Source organism: Cydia fagiglandana, chromosome 25 (assembly GCF_963556715.1).
Source record: "Cydia fagiglandana chromosome 25, ilCydFagi1.1, whole genome shotgun sequence".
Lineage (NCBI taxonomy): Eukaryota > Metazoa > Arthropoda > Insecta > Lepidoptera > Tortricidae > Cydia > Cydia fagiglandana.
In genome coordinates this window covers 9083475-9096202 of record NC_085956.1, presented here as the reverse complement: position 1 = coordinate 9096202, position 12728 = coordinate 9083475, and the positions used below count along the sequence as shown (strand labels likewise).

At 37.9% G+C, this 12728-nt stretch overlaps 1 protein-coding gene across 2 annotated transcripts in view; it reads left to right on the top strand.

The window, feature by feature from the left end:
- Positions 1-11906, top strand: part of LOC134677061 (homeotic protein distal-less) — a 166278-nt gene extending 154372 nt beyond the window's left edge. The window contains exons 4-9 of one of the 2 annotated variants that reach the window (XM_063535500.1): positions 4148-4277; positions 5187-5362; positions 6090-6173; positions 7523-7659; positions 9648-9730; positions 10466-11906. In XM_063535500.1, the coding sequence (XP_063391570.1) occupies positions 4148-4277; positions 5187-5362; positions 6090-6173; positions 7523-7659; positions 9648-9684 (564 nt within the window). In that variant the 3' untranslated portion in view covers positions 9685-9730; positions 10466-11906. The remainder of the gene's footprint in view (positions 1-4147; positions 4278-5186; positions 5363-6089; positions 6174-7522; positions 7660-9647; positions 9731-10465) is intronic. The other variant, XM_063535501.1, reaches the window with a different exon arrangement.
- The last annotated feature ends 822 nt before the right edge of the window (positions 11907-12728 follow it).

Below are 12728 nucleotides of genomic sequence, written 5' to 3'. Positions count from 1 at the left end.
ATTTGGCATAGAGATAGTTTGAGTCCCGGGGAAGGACGTAGGATAATTTTTATGTCGGAAATGATCCCTGAAGACAGTGCAAAGGAAGGTGGAATTGAAAGTGTTAATGAATTGCCTAATAATTGATGTAAGCAATGCGCGAATTGAATGATTGCTATTAGCATTATCCAGGCGCAATACCTACTTTAGCTGCTGTCACTAATTCCACGCAGACGAAGTCGCGGGCAAAAGCTAGTTAAGGAATATTAGTCTGGCGTTTGTAACCTCGGCTAGGGTTCTAGGGTCAGCAGGGACAAAATAAACAAAACATCGACATGAATTTCAATTTTCATCGACACACCCCCACCCCTAGAGTAACGGTGCACTAACGGCCCGCACCCCGCCCCGCCCACATTCACGCTACCCCCACATATATACATATATACATACACGTTAGTCTGAAATTCGAGTACATAGCGGGGATTGAGAATTAGTGTGAATATTTTGCTGTCATGAGGTTTTAATAATATTACAATCGGTACAATACATAAGGGGACCATGAAGTATTGATAATTGAGTCAATAAAATTATTGGTCTTACGTCACTCAGCGCTTAAAAGTTATCTTCTTTAGTATTATATCTAGTCTTCAAAGGTCGAGGAAGACTACGTAATAGTCCATACAAAAAGAGAAAATGTTTTTCCACATCTAAATATTTTCCATTCTCCATGATTTTAGTACGTAATTGTCACCATGAAAGACTAGTTTTATAGGCTTTCCTTTTTTCAAAATTTGCATATATATATACATATATATATATTGCACTACATTAGAAAGGGCTACGCTGGGACGGTACGACAGTGCAAAAATATGTACCTGCTTTGATGTCCTTATAAAAAGAGCGAGCTCATCGCCAACAAACTGCCCCGCAGTTTGACGAATCTTTGTATTGTGGTACGCATATTTTATAGTTCCATGTTTTCTTCAATAAAAAAAAACATCTTATGAATTATATATATATTAGACTAGAGATCACAGAGGAAGGAAGTGTCGTTACATTGCATAAATCTTTCCGTATTTCATAGTCCACATTTGCATACAGAACAAGAAGGAATAGATATCATTTCCTCGACCGTTGTGAAAAACGAGGAACAAGAAAAACGGGCTAGAAAACACGCACATTGTAGTCATTTCGGTCAAAACTCCGTTGAATAAAATGAAATCTACACACTGATTTAAACTTTCACGATTATTAAACATCATATACAGGTTGATTCAGGAGACGTGAGCAGGACTAACACTGCGCATTTCGTAAATTATAAGCAACTGTTTCCTATCACTATTAGTGAGGTTAACGTTAATTTTCTAGTCGTGTTAAAAAAAAAAGCTATTAATTTATTTACGACATGGATGGTCACCCTAACATTAGAATACTAAACTACCGATATTCTGTGTCAAATTGAATGTCATCACTGTCATCACGGTCTGGTTACTTTTGAAAAGTCGTATCTCATTCAGGTTTGACATTTTATTTTCTTCGTAAAAGAGGTTTTATGTTCATTAATTAGGTCTCGTAGGGTGACCATGATTGTAGAGAAATAAATTTGCCCTCACCAAAAAGTTGGAAAATAGGAAAAAGTGTGGTTGTTTCACCTAAATACGACGGTGATCGATCAATTACCAGTTACTGAGTGTGCAGGATTAGTCCTGCTCACGTCTCATGAATCACCCTGTATATACTCATGCATCATATTTTATCTTAAAACTTAAATACGCGATTAAGTCCCATAGTGCAGTTTGATAATGTACTTAAAATGAAATCTAGTTACCCGACTACGGCAACGCAAAAGGAGGGTTATGATTTTGACCGGTATGTATGTGGGTATGTATGTATGTATGTATGTATGTATGTTCATCTGTTCCCTCATAACTTCTAAAGTACTTATTATAATTTAACAAACGATGTGTCATTCGAATCGTCTTAATCGTCCGCTGGTTATAGGCTATATGGCGTCACAAAAAAATGAACACTGCGCCCTCTAGAGGTCATAAAGTCACGAACCAAAAAACTAAAATTAAGTAATGATGATGTGTTATACATCATTGTAAAGAGCTCAAATAGCACATTTCAAATATATAAATATTGTTAGCTTTTGCACCCGGCTTTGCTTGCATGCGCCAGATAAAACATTAATTTATCGGTTAGGTGATTCGAACTATGAATCTAATAAAAGCGCTCTGGATTCTATCCGCGTGTTACGCGACTACGGCGATACAAGAAGGTTTTTGCAAAAGAAATTTGTTTGGCTGCTATACATGGTGTTTTTTTAATGTCCTGCAACATTTTATAACGTGAATAGGTATAGAAGTCCTGATCGGCCAAAATGTATGAAACAGTCAATTTTTTTACAAGATACGTACGCGTTCCAGAGCCGGGCGCCTTCGGCGCCTTCATACTAAAAGAGTCGGGCGCAGCCCGACGTACGCGTTCCAAAGCCGGGCGCCTTCGGCACCCTCATACCAAAAGAGTCGGGCGTAGCCCGACGTACGCGTTCCAAAGCCGGGCGCCTTCGGCGCCCTCGTACTAAAAGTGTCGGGCGTAGCCCGACTTACGCGTTCCAAAGCCGGGCGCCTTCGGCGCCCTCATACTAAAAGAGTCGGGCGTAGCCCGACTTACGCGTTCCAAAGCCGGGCGCCTTGGGCGCCCTCATACTAAAAGAGTCGGGCGTAGCCCGACATACGCGTTCAAAAGCCGGGCGCCTTCGGCGCCCTCGTACTAAAAGTGTCGGGCGTAGCCCGACTTACGCGTTCCAAAGCCGGGCGCCTTCGGCGCCCTCATACTAAAAGAGTGGGGCGTAGCCCGACATACGCGTTCCAAAGCCGGGCGCCTTCGGCGCCCTCTTACTAAAAGAGTCGGGCGTAGCCCGACATACGCGTTCCAAAGCCGGGCGCCTTCGGCGCCCTCACACTAAAAGAGTCGGGCGTAGCCCGACGTACGCGTTCCAGAGCCGGGCGCCTTCGGCGCCCTCATACTAAAAGAGTCGGGCGTAGCCCGACGTACGCGTTCCAAAACCGGGCGCCTTCGGCGCCTTCATACTAAAAGTGTCTGGCGTAACCCGACGTACGCGGTCCAAAGACACTAAAGGAATCGGGCGTAGCCCGATATAGGCGGCGCTCTGCGTGTATTTCTGTACTGAGGACGCCCTCGCAAAAGTAATATAAAGTGACTTCAAAAAGTTAGTAACGAAATCATGACCCCAAAATTAATTAAATAAAAAATAAGTTCAAAAACTAAAACCCGACTACTGCAAATCGTGCTCTAAAAAGTATGAAACAAGATAGAATTCTTATCTAAAATTATCAAGCAGAAAATATTATATATGTTACCATTTTTTTTTATATAAAAATACAACGTAATATAATTTACTGAATTTTTTATATATTTACAGAGATTCAGAGGATAGCCGTGGTCGTATGCCACATTACTTTTAAGTTTATAATCGTGGCATACGACCACAGCGATCCTCTGAATCTCTGTAAATATATATAAAATTCAGTAAATTATATTACGTTGTATTTTTATTTACTACTTACTTATTTTTTATTTTCAATAATCGAATTTAAACAACGCGATACAGGGCCGTCGTGAACGCTGCTCGCACTGTTAGTGCTTGAGAAAAGCGACCTATACGGCTGTCATAAATATGGCATTGACATAAACGCTATCGCGAACGTAATTTACATTCTATATATCTCTTTCGCACTAATTTGTCAGTACGAGCGAGATGCATAGATAAGAAAGTAAATTACGTTTACGATAGCGTTTATGTCAATGCCAAACTGATGGTAGCCATACTAAGCTCTGCATTCTGTACCCCGTAATACCTAATGTAAATCTCTATATTCTAAACTTTATATTCTTAATAATTACCTACTTGTAATACCCATGTACTTGTATCTAGATTCTTGATATATCATTTTCTTTTGAAACGTCGGTATCTTTCATATCAGAGGGTGCGGGTTCAGATCAATGAGATTATCTGTGTGCGTCCGCCAAGAGTCTTGGTAATAGGGTCTCGTTTTTACCCTTTGGGTACGAAACCCTAAAAAGTAATGAGTAATGAGTTCCTGAAAAGTTGTATCATTCTAAAATGATAATTTGTCAACAGGTGAAGATCTGGTTCCAAAACCGCCGCAGCAAATACAAGAAGATGATGAAGGCCGCGCAGGTGGGGGCTCCGCCGCCGGGCCTAGGGCTCCCGCCCGCCAGCCCGCCCAGCAACAACCAATTATTACATGGTGAGTTGTTTATGTATTTAATCTAGCTATGTGTAAATTGCAGAACATTCTCAAAATTTCCGGAAATTTCTGGATGTAAAAATTTCTGGATGCTTTCATGAGAAAGTTTCTAAATCATAAATAAATCATAAATCATTTATTTTTCGTGATAAACTTAGTGTACATACAAAAGTAACATGCAAGGCTTTTAATACAAACATAATTACAAATTGTTTACCACGAAATGGGCTCGCCTCAGCATAATGCTGACCCGAGAGTCGGCGCTGGTCTTCCGGCGAGTCCATTTTGGTGGGCCACGATCGCAGCTGTACGGCACGGCCTCGTAGAACTGAACGCAACCATGCGGCGGCTGCCAGCGCCATCTGGCCTACGGGTGTGACAAATGACAGATAACCTAAAAGTTTCTGGGTACTTTCATGAGAAAATTTCTGGGTACTTTCACCTTTTTCACTAAGTACTACTCGATGTGCTTAACTGATGACGGCTTTTTCATTTAATATTTACCTACGTTACTCATTGATTGATGGACATATTTCAAGTACAATAGAAATCGAAATTAACTGTAAATAAGAGGATTTGGCAATAAATGTGTTGAAAAAATACTGAGAACATTTCATGGGAAATTTGCAATTTTTGTATATTCTCTTTGGCACAGGGCTCGGAAACCGTTTTATTTTTCAAACCGGTTTCGTTCATTCACCCGGGACCTTAAAGTATGTCCAAAATTCATCTAAATCGGTGCAGTGTAAACAGCTAACAGACAAACAGAGCTACTTCTGCATTATAATATTAGTAGGGATAACAGTATAAACGCATTCGCTAGATCTAGACGCACTTTAAAATCCTTTAAATTTAGATTTATTTTAAAGATTAATTTACACAAATTACATTAAAATATTTTCTTCACAGGCGGCGGCGGCAGCTCGTCCGGCTCGCAGCACTCCCCCGGCGCGTACGCAGGCGCCGCGCAGGCGCACTCGCCCACCCCGAGCTCCACCCCCGTCTCTGAGCTGTCCCCAGGGCTATCCCCCACGGGGACGCCATGGGACGTGAAGCAGCCCCCACAGCCAAATTGGGACGTTAAGGTAGGATTATCCTGGTCATGGCACCACTTGAACAACCCCCACCCCGGACTCCACCCCCGTCTCTGAGCTGTCCCCATGGCTATCCCCCACGGGGACGCCGTGGGGCGTAAAGCAGCCCCCACAACCAAATTGGGACGTTAAGGTAGGATTATCCTGGTCACGGCACCAATTGAACAACCCCCACCTCAAACTCCACCCCCGTGTCGGAGGTGCCCCCTGGAATGTCACCCTCGGGAATGCCAAGGTATGTGCCCTCACAGCCATTTGGGACATCAAGGTAGATAATGATCTCGGTACCAAATAAATAATATTATTCTAGGCCGAATGAATGGCAAACGTGCTCGTGGCACGTATGGGATGGTCGGACGCTGTGAAGAGGTCGGCTGGCGGCAGTCTGCACTGTGCAGTCCACACGGCTTATGACCGCACAAAACGGAGACAAATCACATGTGGTCACGATCCTCAGCAATGAGGGAACGAGGAAGTAGAAGAAGAGAGAATACTCACTACATTTATAAAACAAAGTCCCCCGCCGCATGTATTGTGTTTGTATGTTTGCCATAAACTCTGAAACTACGTAACGGATTTTCAAGCGGTATCGTCCTATCAATAGAGTGATTCAGGGAGGTTTAGGTGTAAGATTTATTAACCCGTGCCAAGCCGGGCCGGGTCGCTAGTTTCTTATATATTTGTATACAGAATACTAAATGCAAATGTATTGTTACAGCCATCGGCAGGACGGTCGCCGGACGGTGCGTCGTGCGATGTGAAACCACCTCATCAGCAGTCGTGGGACCCGAGGGTCGGATACGTAAGTACCATTAGTTAGAGAAAACAATCGTTACGTAATCGACATTTGCAACCATTTATAAGGTTCCGTACCCAAAGGGTAAAAACGGGACTCTATTACTAAGACTCTACTGTCCATCAGTCCGTCTCTCCATACGTCTGCCTGTTAACAGGCTGTATCTCATGAACCGTGATAGCTAGACAGTTGAAATTTTCACAGATCATATGTATTTTGCTGCCGCTATAATAACAAATACTGAAAACAGAATAAAATAATTAATTAATTGGGGCTTTCATACAACAAATGTGATTTTTTTGTTGCGTAATGGTACGGAACTGTTCGTGCGCGAGTCCGACTCGCAGAGTAAGTATAGCGCCTGGATAAAGTGTAATAGCAATCAGTAGATTTGAGCATAAATTAATTGCTTACATTAGGCAATTCATTAACTCTCTCAATTCAATCCCTTTTTGACCCTCTAGTAATAATTTCCGACATAATATCCTATGTCCTTCCACGGAACTCAAACTATATCTATGCCTAATTACAACTAAATCGGTTGAGCGGTTTAAGCGTGAAAAGATGACAGACAGACACACTTTCGCATTTATAATATTAATTATATTTCGCATTTATAATATTAGTATGGATATAAAACCTTATATAGATAAGGATCTAAAGAATTTAATTTATATAATGCAAGGCGCGGCGCCACACCCGCTTAATATCGTAAAAGGTTCATGCAATTAGATGATTTGGGTTTGTGTTTCAAATCAGGACTGAAGGACCACATGGGAAATAAAAAGCTGAAAATTGTATTTTTTTATAAATTACTTTAATTGCTTTCTTAGCGCACTGGAGAGAAATACCTACATTTATAGGCAGTTGAGTCAAGAACGAACATAATTAAAAAAGCTGGTTTTATTGTTGATTGTCCGTTGAAACTTTTCCACTCCTTTCTGGCCATCTCCTAGTGCAAGTGTTATTTATACGTCATGTTTTCATAGAAGTTTGACGTTGAAAATAACACTTGCACTGCGTGGGCTATCGAAATCGCTGCAGACTACTCGCTGTACTACTTTTTTGGTCTTACTCTATTCAGTAACAGTTTTGTTAAAATAGATATTGCGAAACAACGCAGTGCTTGAAACGAAAAAGACCTGATAGAGACATATCTCACGCATAGCCGGTCAAACAAGTTTGTCAGTAGAAAATTTTAAATTAAAATTTTCTATGATTTTCTACTTTTGCACCTACATTTAAAAAAAAATTTTGGTCATTTCTACTGACGGAAATTGCTCGAAAGAGTAAATATATCCCTAGCTAATGACTTATTGCATCAATCATTAACTAATCCTTTTTCTCCTCAACAGGGCGCGCCGCCCGGCCCGTGGGACATGAAAGGCGCGCACGCGCACGCGCTCCACCACCAGGGGGCGCCGCAGCCCCACCCCCCCTACGTGCCCCAGTACTCCTGGTACCAAACTGACGCAAACCCTGGACTTTTGACGTAAGTTTCTATATATTTACAAAATGGTTACTAGACCTGGAACTTCTGGAAGAGAACAACTCTTATAGCGTTACAGGCGCCCTCTATGTACGAAAGTAAGTTGCTATTAGTCGTGAATTAGTATCAGACTTGATAGACCTGGAAGACCTGGACCCAAACTAATGCGTATCCTGGACTTTTGAAGTAAGTTTCTATACTACAATACATGTTTATAAACTAATGTAAGATCTGGTTGCGCAAACCCAAAACAAAATGGTTACTAGACCTGGAACTTCTGGAAGATAACACAGGCGCCCCCTATGTGCCCCAGTGCTTGTGGTAACAAACCAGGTAAGTTGCTATTAGACGTGAATTAGATACACTTAATAGACCTGGAAGACCTGGACCCGAACTGTTGCGTTTCCTGGACTTGTGACGTAAGTTTGTACCCTAGATAAAAAGTAATATACACACTCTCAAAACCTATTGGACCTGGAACTTCGGTTTTCTTATATCTTCGTATTTGGTTAACGCTTCTTTAATAAATGGTAAACTATTGTAAATTATAAATAGGTGCCTACTCATATTTTCTGAAGTCAAATCTTTGCGCCTACATTTTTTCTACTGACAAGGTCGCTGTGCCAGACGTTAGCCTTTCGACAAAAACGAAAAAAGTTCTGCAAACCATCACAGTACCAACAAGTAAGTCCAAAGTAATGTATCAATAACCTATGTATGCCCAGAACTAGTTTTTGGTATGAATTCTTGCACCTTCCCACTAACCCGGGTTTAACCGGTTAAACCTGGAGTTACCTTAATTACCAGTACTTTGACACTGGGTTAACGGCTTAACGAGTTAACCCCGGGTTAGGAGGATATTGTGGCTCTTAGTCGTCAGACTCTTTTCCAGTGGATCATAAATAACCCAATGGGCATACATAGGTTAGTAATGTGGAAGAACTATCCCTTACAACATCGTCGTGCCCAGTTATGGAGCAGTTCATGCGATGGAAGCTGGCTAGGCACTGCTGGGCACTGACTAGACAAATTTTCAATTTTTGAATTAACAACTTTTGAAAAAAAAAGAAAGGACTTTTGAAAAAAAGGACATAATGGAATTAATCTCCGTTTAAAGACAGCAGCAAGCTCTAGGTGTCATGAGTTTGATTCTCGCTCGAGGCGGTTAAATTTTCCTTTTTTTTAATGCTCAGCTTTTAAAGTTATTTCAATCCAGAATATAGTTATGACAGAAAAGTAAAAAAATATTTTAAAGTACTTATAGAATACATAACACTTTACGTAAGGTTTTTTTTTACGATTAAATGATAGTGTCATTTGTATTTTTCAGTGGTCAGCTTTTTTTTATTTACATATTTATATTTAGTACAAAAATAATAATTTAATTCTTATTGCCGTTTTGCCAAGAGTATTTTTTATGTAAATCCAAGCCCTTGCACCTGATCTAATTGTGTACACAAAATGCCTCACACATTACATGTTTGTCCGTCTAAGGCACTTAGATAATGTAGACAGCAAAGTAAAAAAAAATGTGATTCAACATGTTTAGAAATTCAAGTTATTTGACTGTCCAATATTATTTATTATTCTTTGTAATTACAGCAATATTCATATTGAGTTGAACTAAAATAGACAAAAGAATTAGCTTAAAACTTTTAATCTATTGATATTACAATGCCTATAGCAAGCTTTCAACGCACGTATTGTCCTACTGCTACTAACATTACTAGCACTAGTATTACTAGTACTAGCACTAGTGCTACTTGTACTAGCACTAGAGTTACTCATACTAGCTCTAGCCTTACTAGTACTAGCACTAGCGTTTCTCATACTAGCGCTAGCGATACTAGTACTAGCACTAGAGTTACTCATATAAGCGCTAGTGCTACTAGTACTAGCACTAGCGTTGCTAGCACTAGCAGTACTAGTACCGTTACTAGCAGTGCTAGCAGTCGGATCCTGGCAAGTATAGCTCTCCTTTTTTATTGCAGTCCGATGCAGTTGCAGTATTATTCCAACTATTGCTGACAGTAACTCAAGGACACATCTGATGATGCTGATATTCAATAAATAGGTAAGTGTTTTAAACAATATAAATATTGTAAATAGATATGTGCAGCTTCGGGAAAATTTCCGAAAAGTTACAACAGCTGTCGAGACTTTTAGGAGAAAATTTGTCAGAAAAATTGTTAACTTTTATTTTGGAATTTAAAAAATTTTTTACGATTTTTTTTCCATGCGAATATTTCGCAATTTCGGAAACTTTCCAAAGTCACCGTAGTTATTTTAATGTGAAGAAAAAAAAACTAGGTACCTATTAGGATTAAGTTCTTGATTTTTGACCACAGAACACATAAAACATTACCTTTTGTGTTGTACTAAATAAATAAAAGTTAACACATCGAAATCCGTTTGAAGGATATATTTGGAAATTTATTCTGTTTTTTAGTGTTTTATTTTTTTATTTTATTATCTTAAAAATATAATAATTTATCACAAAATAATCGATTTTTTCTATAGTAGGTTAATGGAAATATCAGAAACTGATTATGTAAACTTATCATTTTGATTAAAAAGGGAATTTATTCAATAATAAAACTTATACAAACTATTATTAAAATTAAGTATTAACTAAATAAATTAAAACTAAAACTAATAAAATAAATAAATAAAACTTACCCACCTACCTTAGGTCCCCCAGATCTGTCCCCTGCGGAAGGGTGCCTATAAGGCTGGCTACATTCCCACGCTGAATAGCTATGCCTATTAAAAAGTATAAATATTCATATCAATTTCTTTTTGTCCACAGGGTATGGCCTGCAGTGTAACAGCTCTCTGGCATCGTAACTTCACGATAGTGAAATTCAAAATGGCGCCCGCTACAAAATGGCGGACTTACCTGTCAAGTTAAAATGACAGCTATGTCATTTTTAACGCACACGAGCTGTAAATGTGAATTACTTGTATCGGCACAACCAACTCTATCTATAAGAAAATTATTTAATAAAATCAACTAAACATCATTGTAAATTTTTATAATTAACTAAAAATAAGATGTAATTGTTAAAAAAAGGTTATTTGTACATGTTATTGGGCAATTGTGTTTTTACTACAATTTTGCTTTTTGGTGTTTTTTATTTATTTTGTCTTACGTCAAATATAAGAAATAATAGTTCCTATTATCAAATGCCATTTTATTTTGGAAATAAATAAAAACTTTTGTAAGTTTTTGATGCTTTTAAATATCAAGCTAGAGATTTATTTTCGTATTTGACGTTTGCAAAAGTGTCGAAATTGTAGGAAAAATACAAAAATTGGAGATGCGACAGATGCTGATGTGTCTTTAATAAACCATTCCATTTTTATTTCATTCCCTCCAAGAATATACCAAGAAATAATTGTTTTTAAGAACACCCAATTGAAATGAAATATTGTCATTTAAAACCATCCTGCATCATGAATATTTGCATAATATTTCACAGTATATGTATTAATATTATTTTTTACTTACTCTAAATTGAGCATTGAAAAATTATATAGTCCTCCACTTTAATGAAAATGCTCGTATTTTGAACAAAAATGAGCTTTAATACATTTTTATTTATATAAAGTATCCATGAACAAACGGCATAACAAACCAGTCCTTTGTGATAAATAATTTTAAGTTTTATAGAACAATATTGTTTTGATCTAAAATTAATTAATTTATTACAGTGTTTGTGCAAAAATTGTGTTCTGAATGCAACCTTTTTATTTAAGCTATAAATTTTATTTTTAATTTCTACTGCAATTTCAATATTTTAGTCTATTCGAAACACTTTTACAAATATATTTCACGCTAGAATAATAAAAAACTATATGTATCAAAAAATAAAATCATGTAGGTAATTTCGATTGCTCAATTGTTTCAATATTTTTATGCAAAATACATATTTATATTTTTAAATTATCTGTTAGGCAATTATATGTCGTATATAAAAATTAAACATGTACATAATAACGTTGATGTGTTCTTATATTTTGAAAATATAAATGTGTATTTTATATTTTGAATAGACTAAAATATTTATTCTATATGGGACATTACGGGGAGAAATTGTAAATATATTTTGTATTATATAGAGAAATGAAGTATACATATAAATATAAGTAGATAGTTTAATTACTTTATAACTATTGTATTATAAGGAAAGTGGATAAGAAAAAAAGTGAATTAATTTCTTTTGTCAAAATAAAAAGAGTAAAAGGCTTTTTTGTGTTTTTATTTTATTTTTATAATTCAACATAACCCTTCCTGCAGCAATGAAAATGAGTACCTTTACTTACTGTAAAAAAAACAAGTTCTAGTAAAAAATCTAATCAGTATGTTTTATATTGTGGGGATATATTAGTTATATTACACAAATTCGCGGCGGAAAGTCGCCAGCCTGTCGGTATTCTACAGGTTGCACTTCGGGGAGTGTGCCCAAGAGCTACACGAGCTTATTCCACCGTCCCCATTCTACCATCGGACTTTTAGACGCACGGCCGGTTTCCATCCTTACTTGGTAGATATTCCACCAATTCGCACGAAGCGCTTTGCTTCTACTTTCCTTATGCGCACTGCCAAGGAATGGAATTCCTTGCCGGCGTCTATATTTCCGTGTTCTTATAACCCGGCAACCTTCAAATCAAGAGTGAACAGGCACCTTCTGGGCGAGCTCGCTCCATCGTAGGCCACGTCTACGCCTCGGCTAGTCTGTGGCCATGAGTAAGCCCATTCATAATAAAAAAAAAAAAAACAATTAGTAACGTCAGTAATTGTTGTAAATGAATTGATCAGAAAAAAACTATTTATGTCTACTAAAATCACTCGTTTTCATTGCTCTAGATAACAGTAAAAAAAGGCAAGAGGCGCCAATATCATATTACAAGTGAGAGGAGATGCAGATATAACAGATTAAAGTAATTGACCGAGCGTTAGCAATGGTATCCGAAAGCTGGATTAAAAAAACATAATCATTAAAATGAAACATTTGTATATCAGTGGCAACCCTATAAAGTTAAACCTACATTTTAAATGACACATGTCA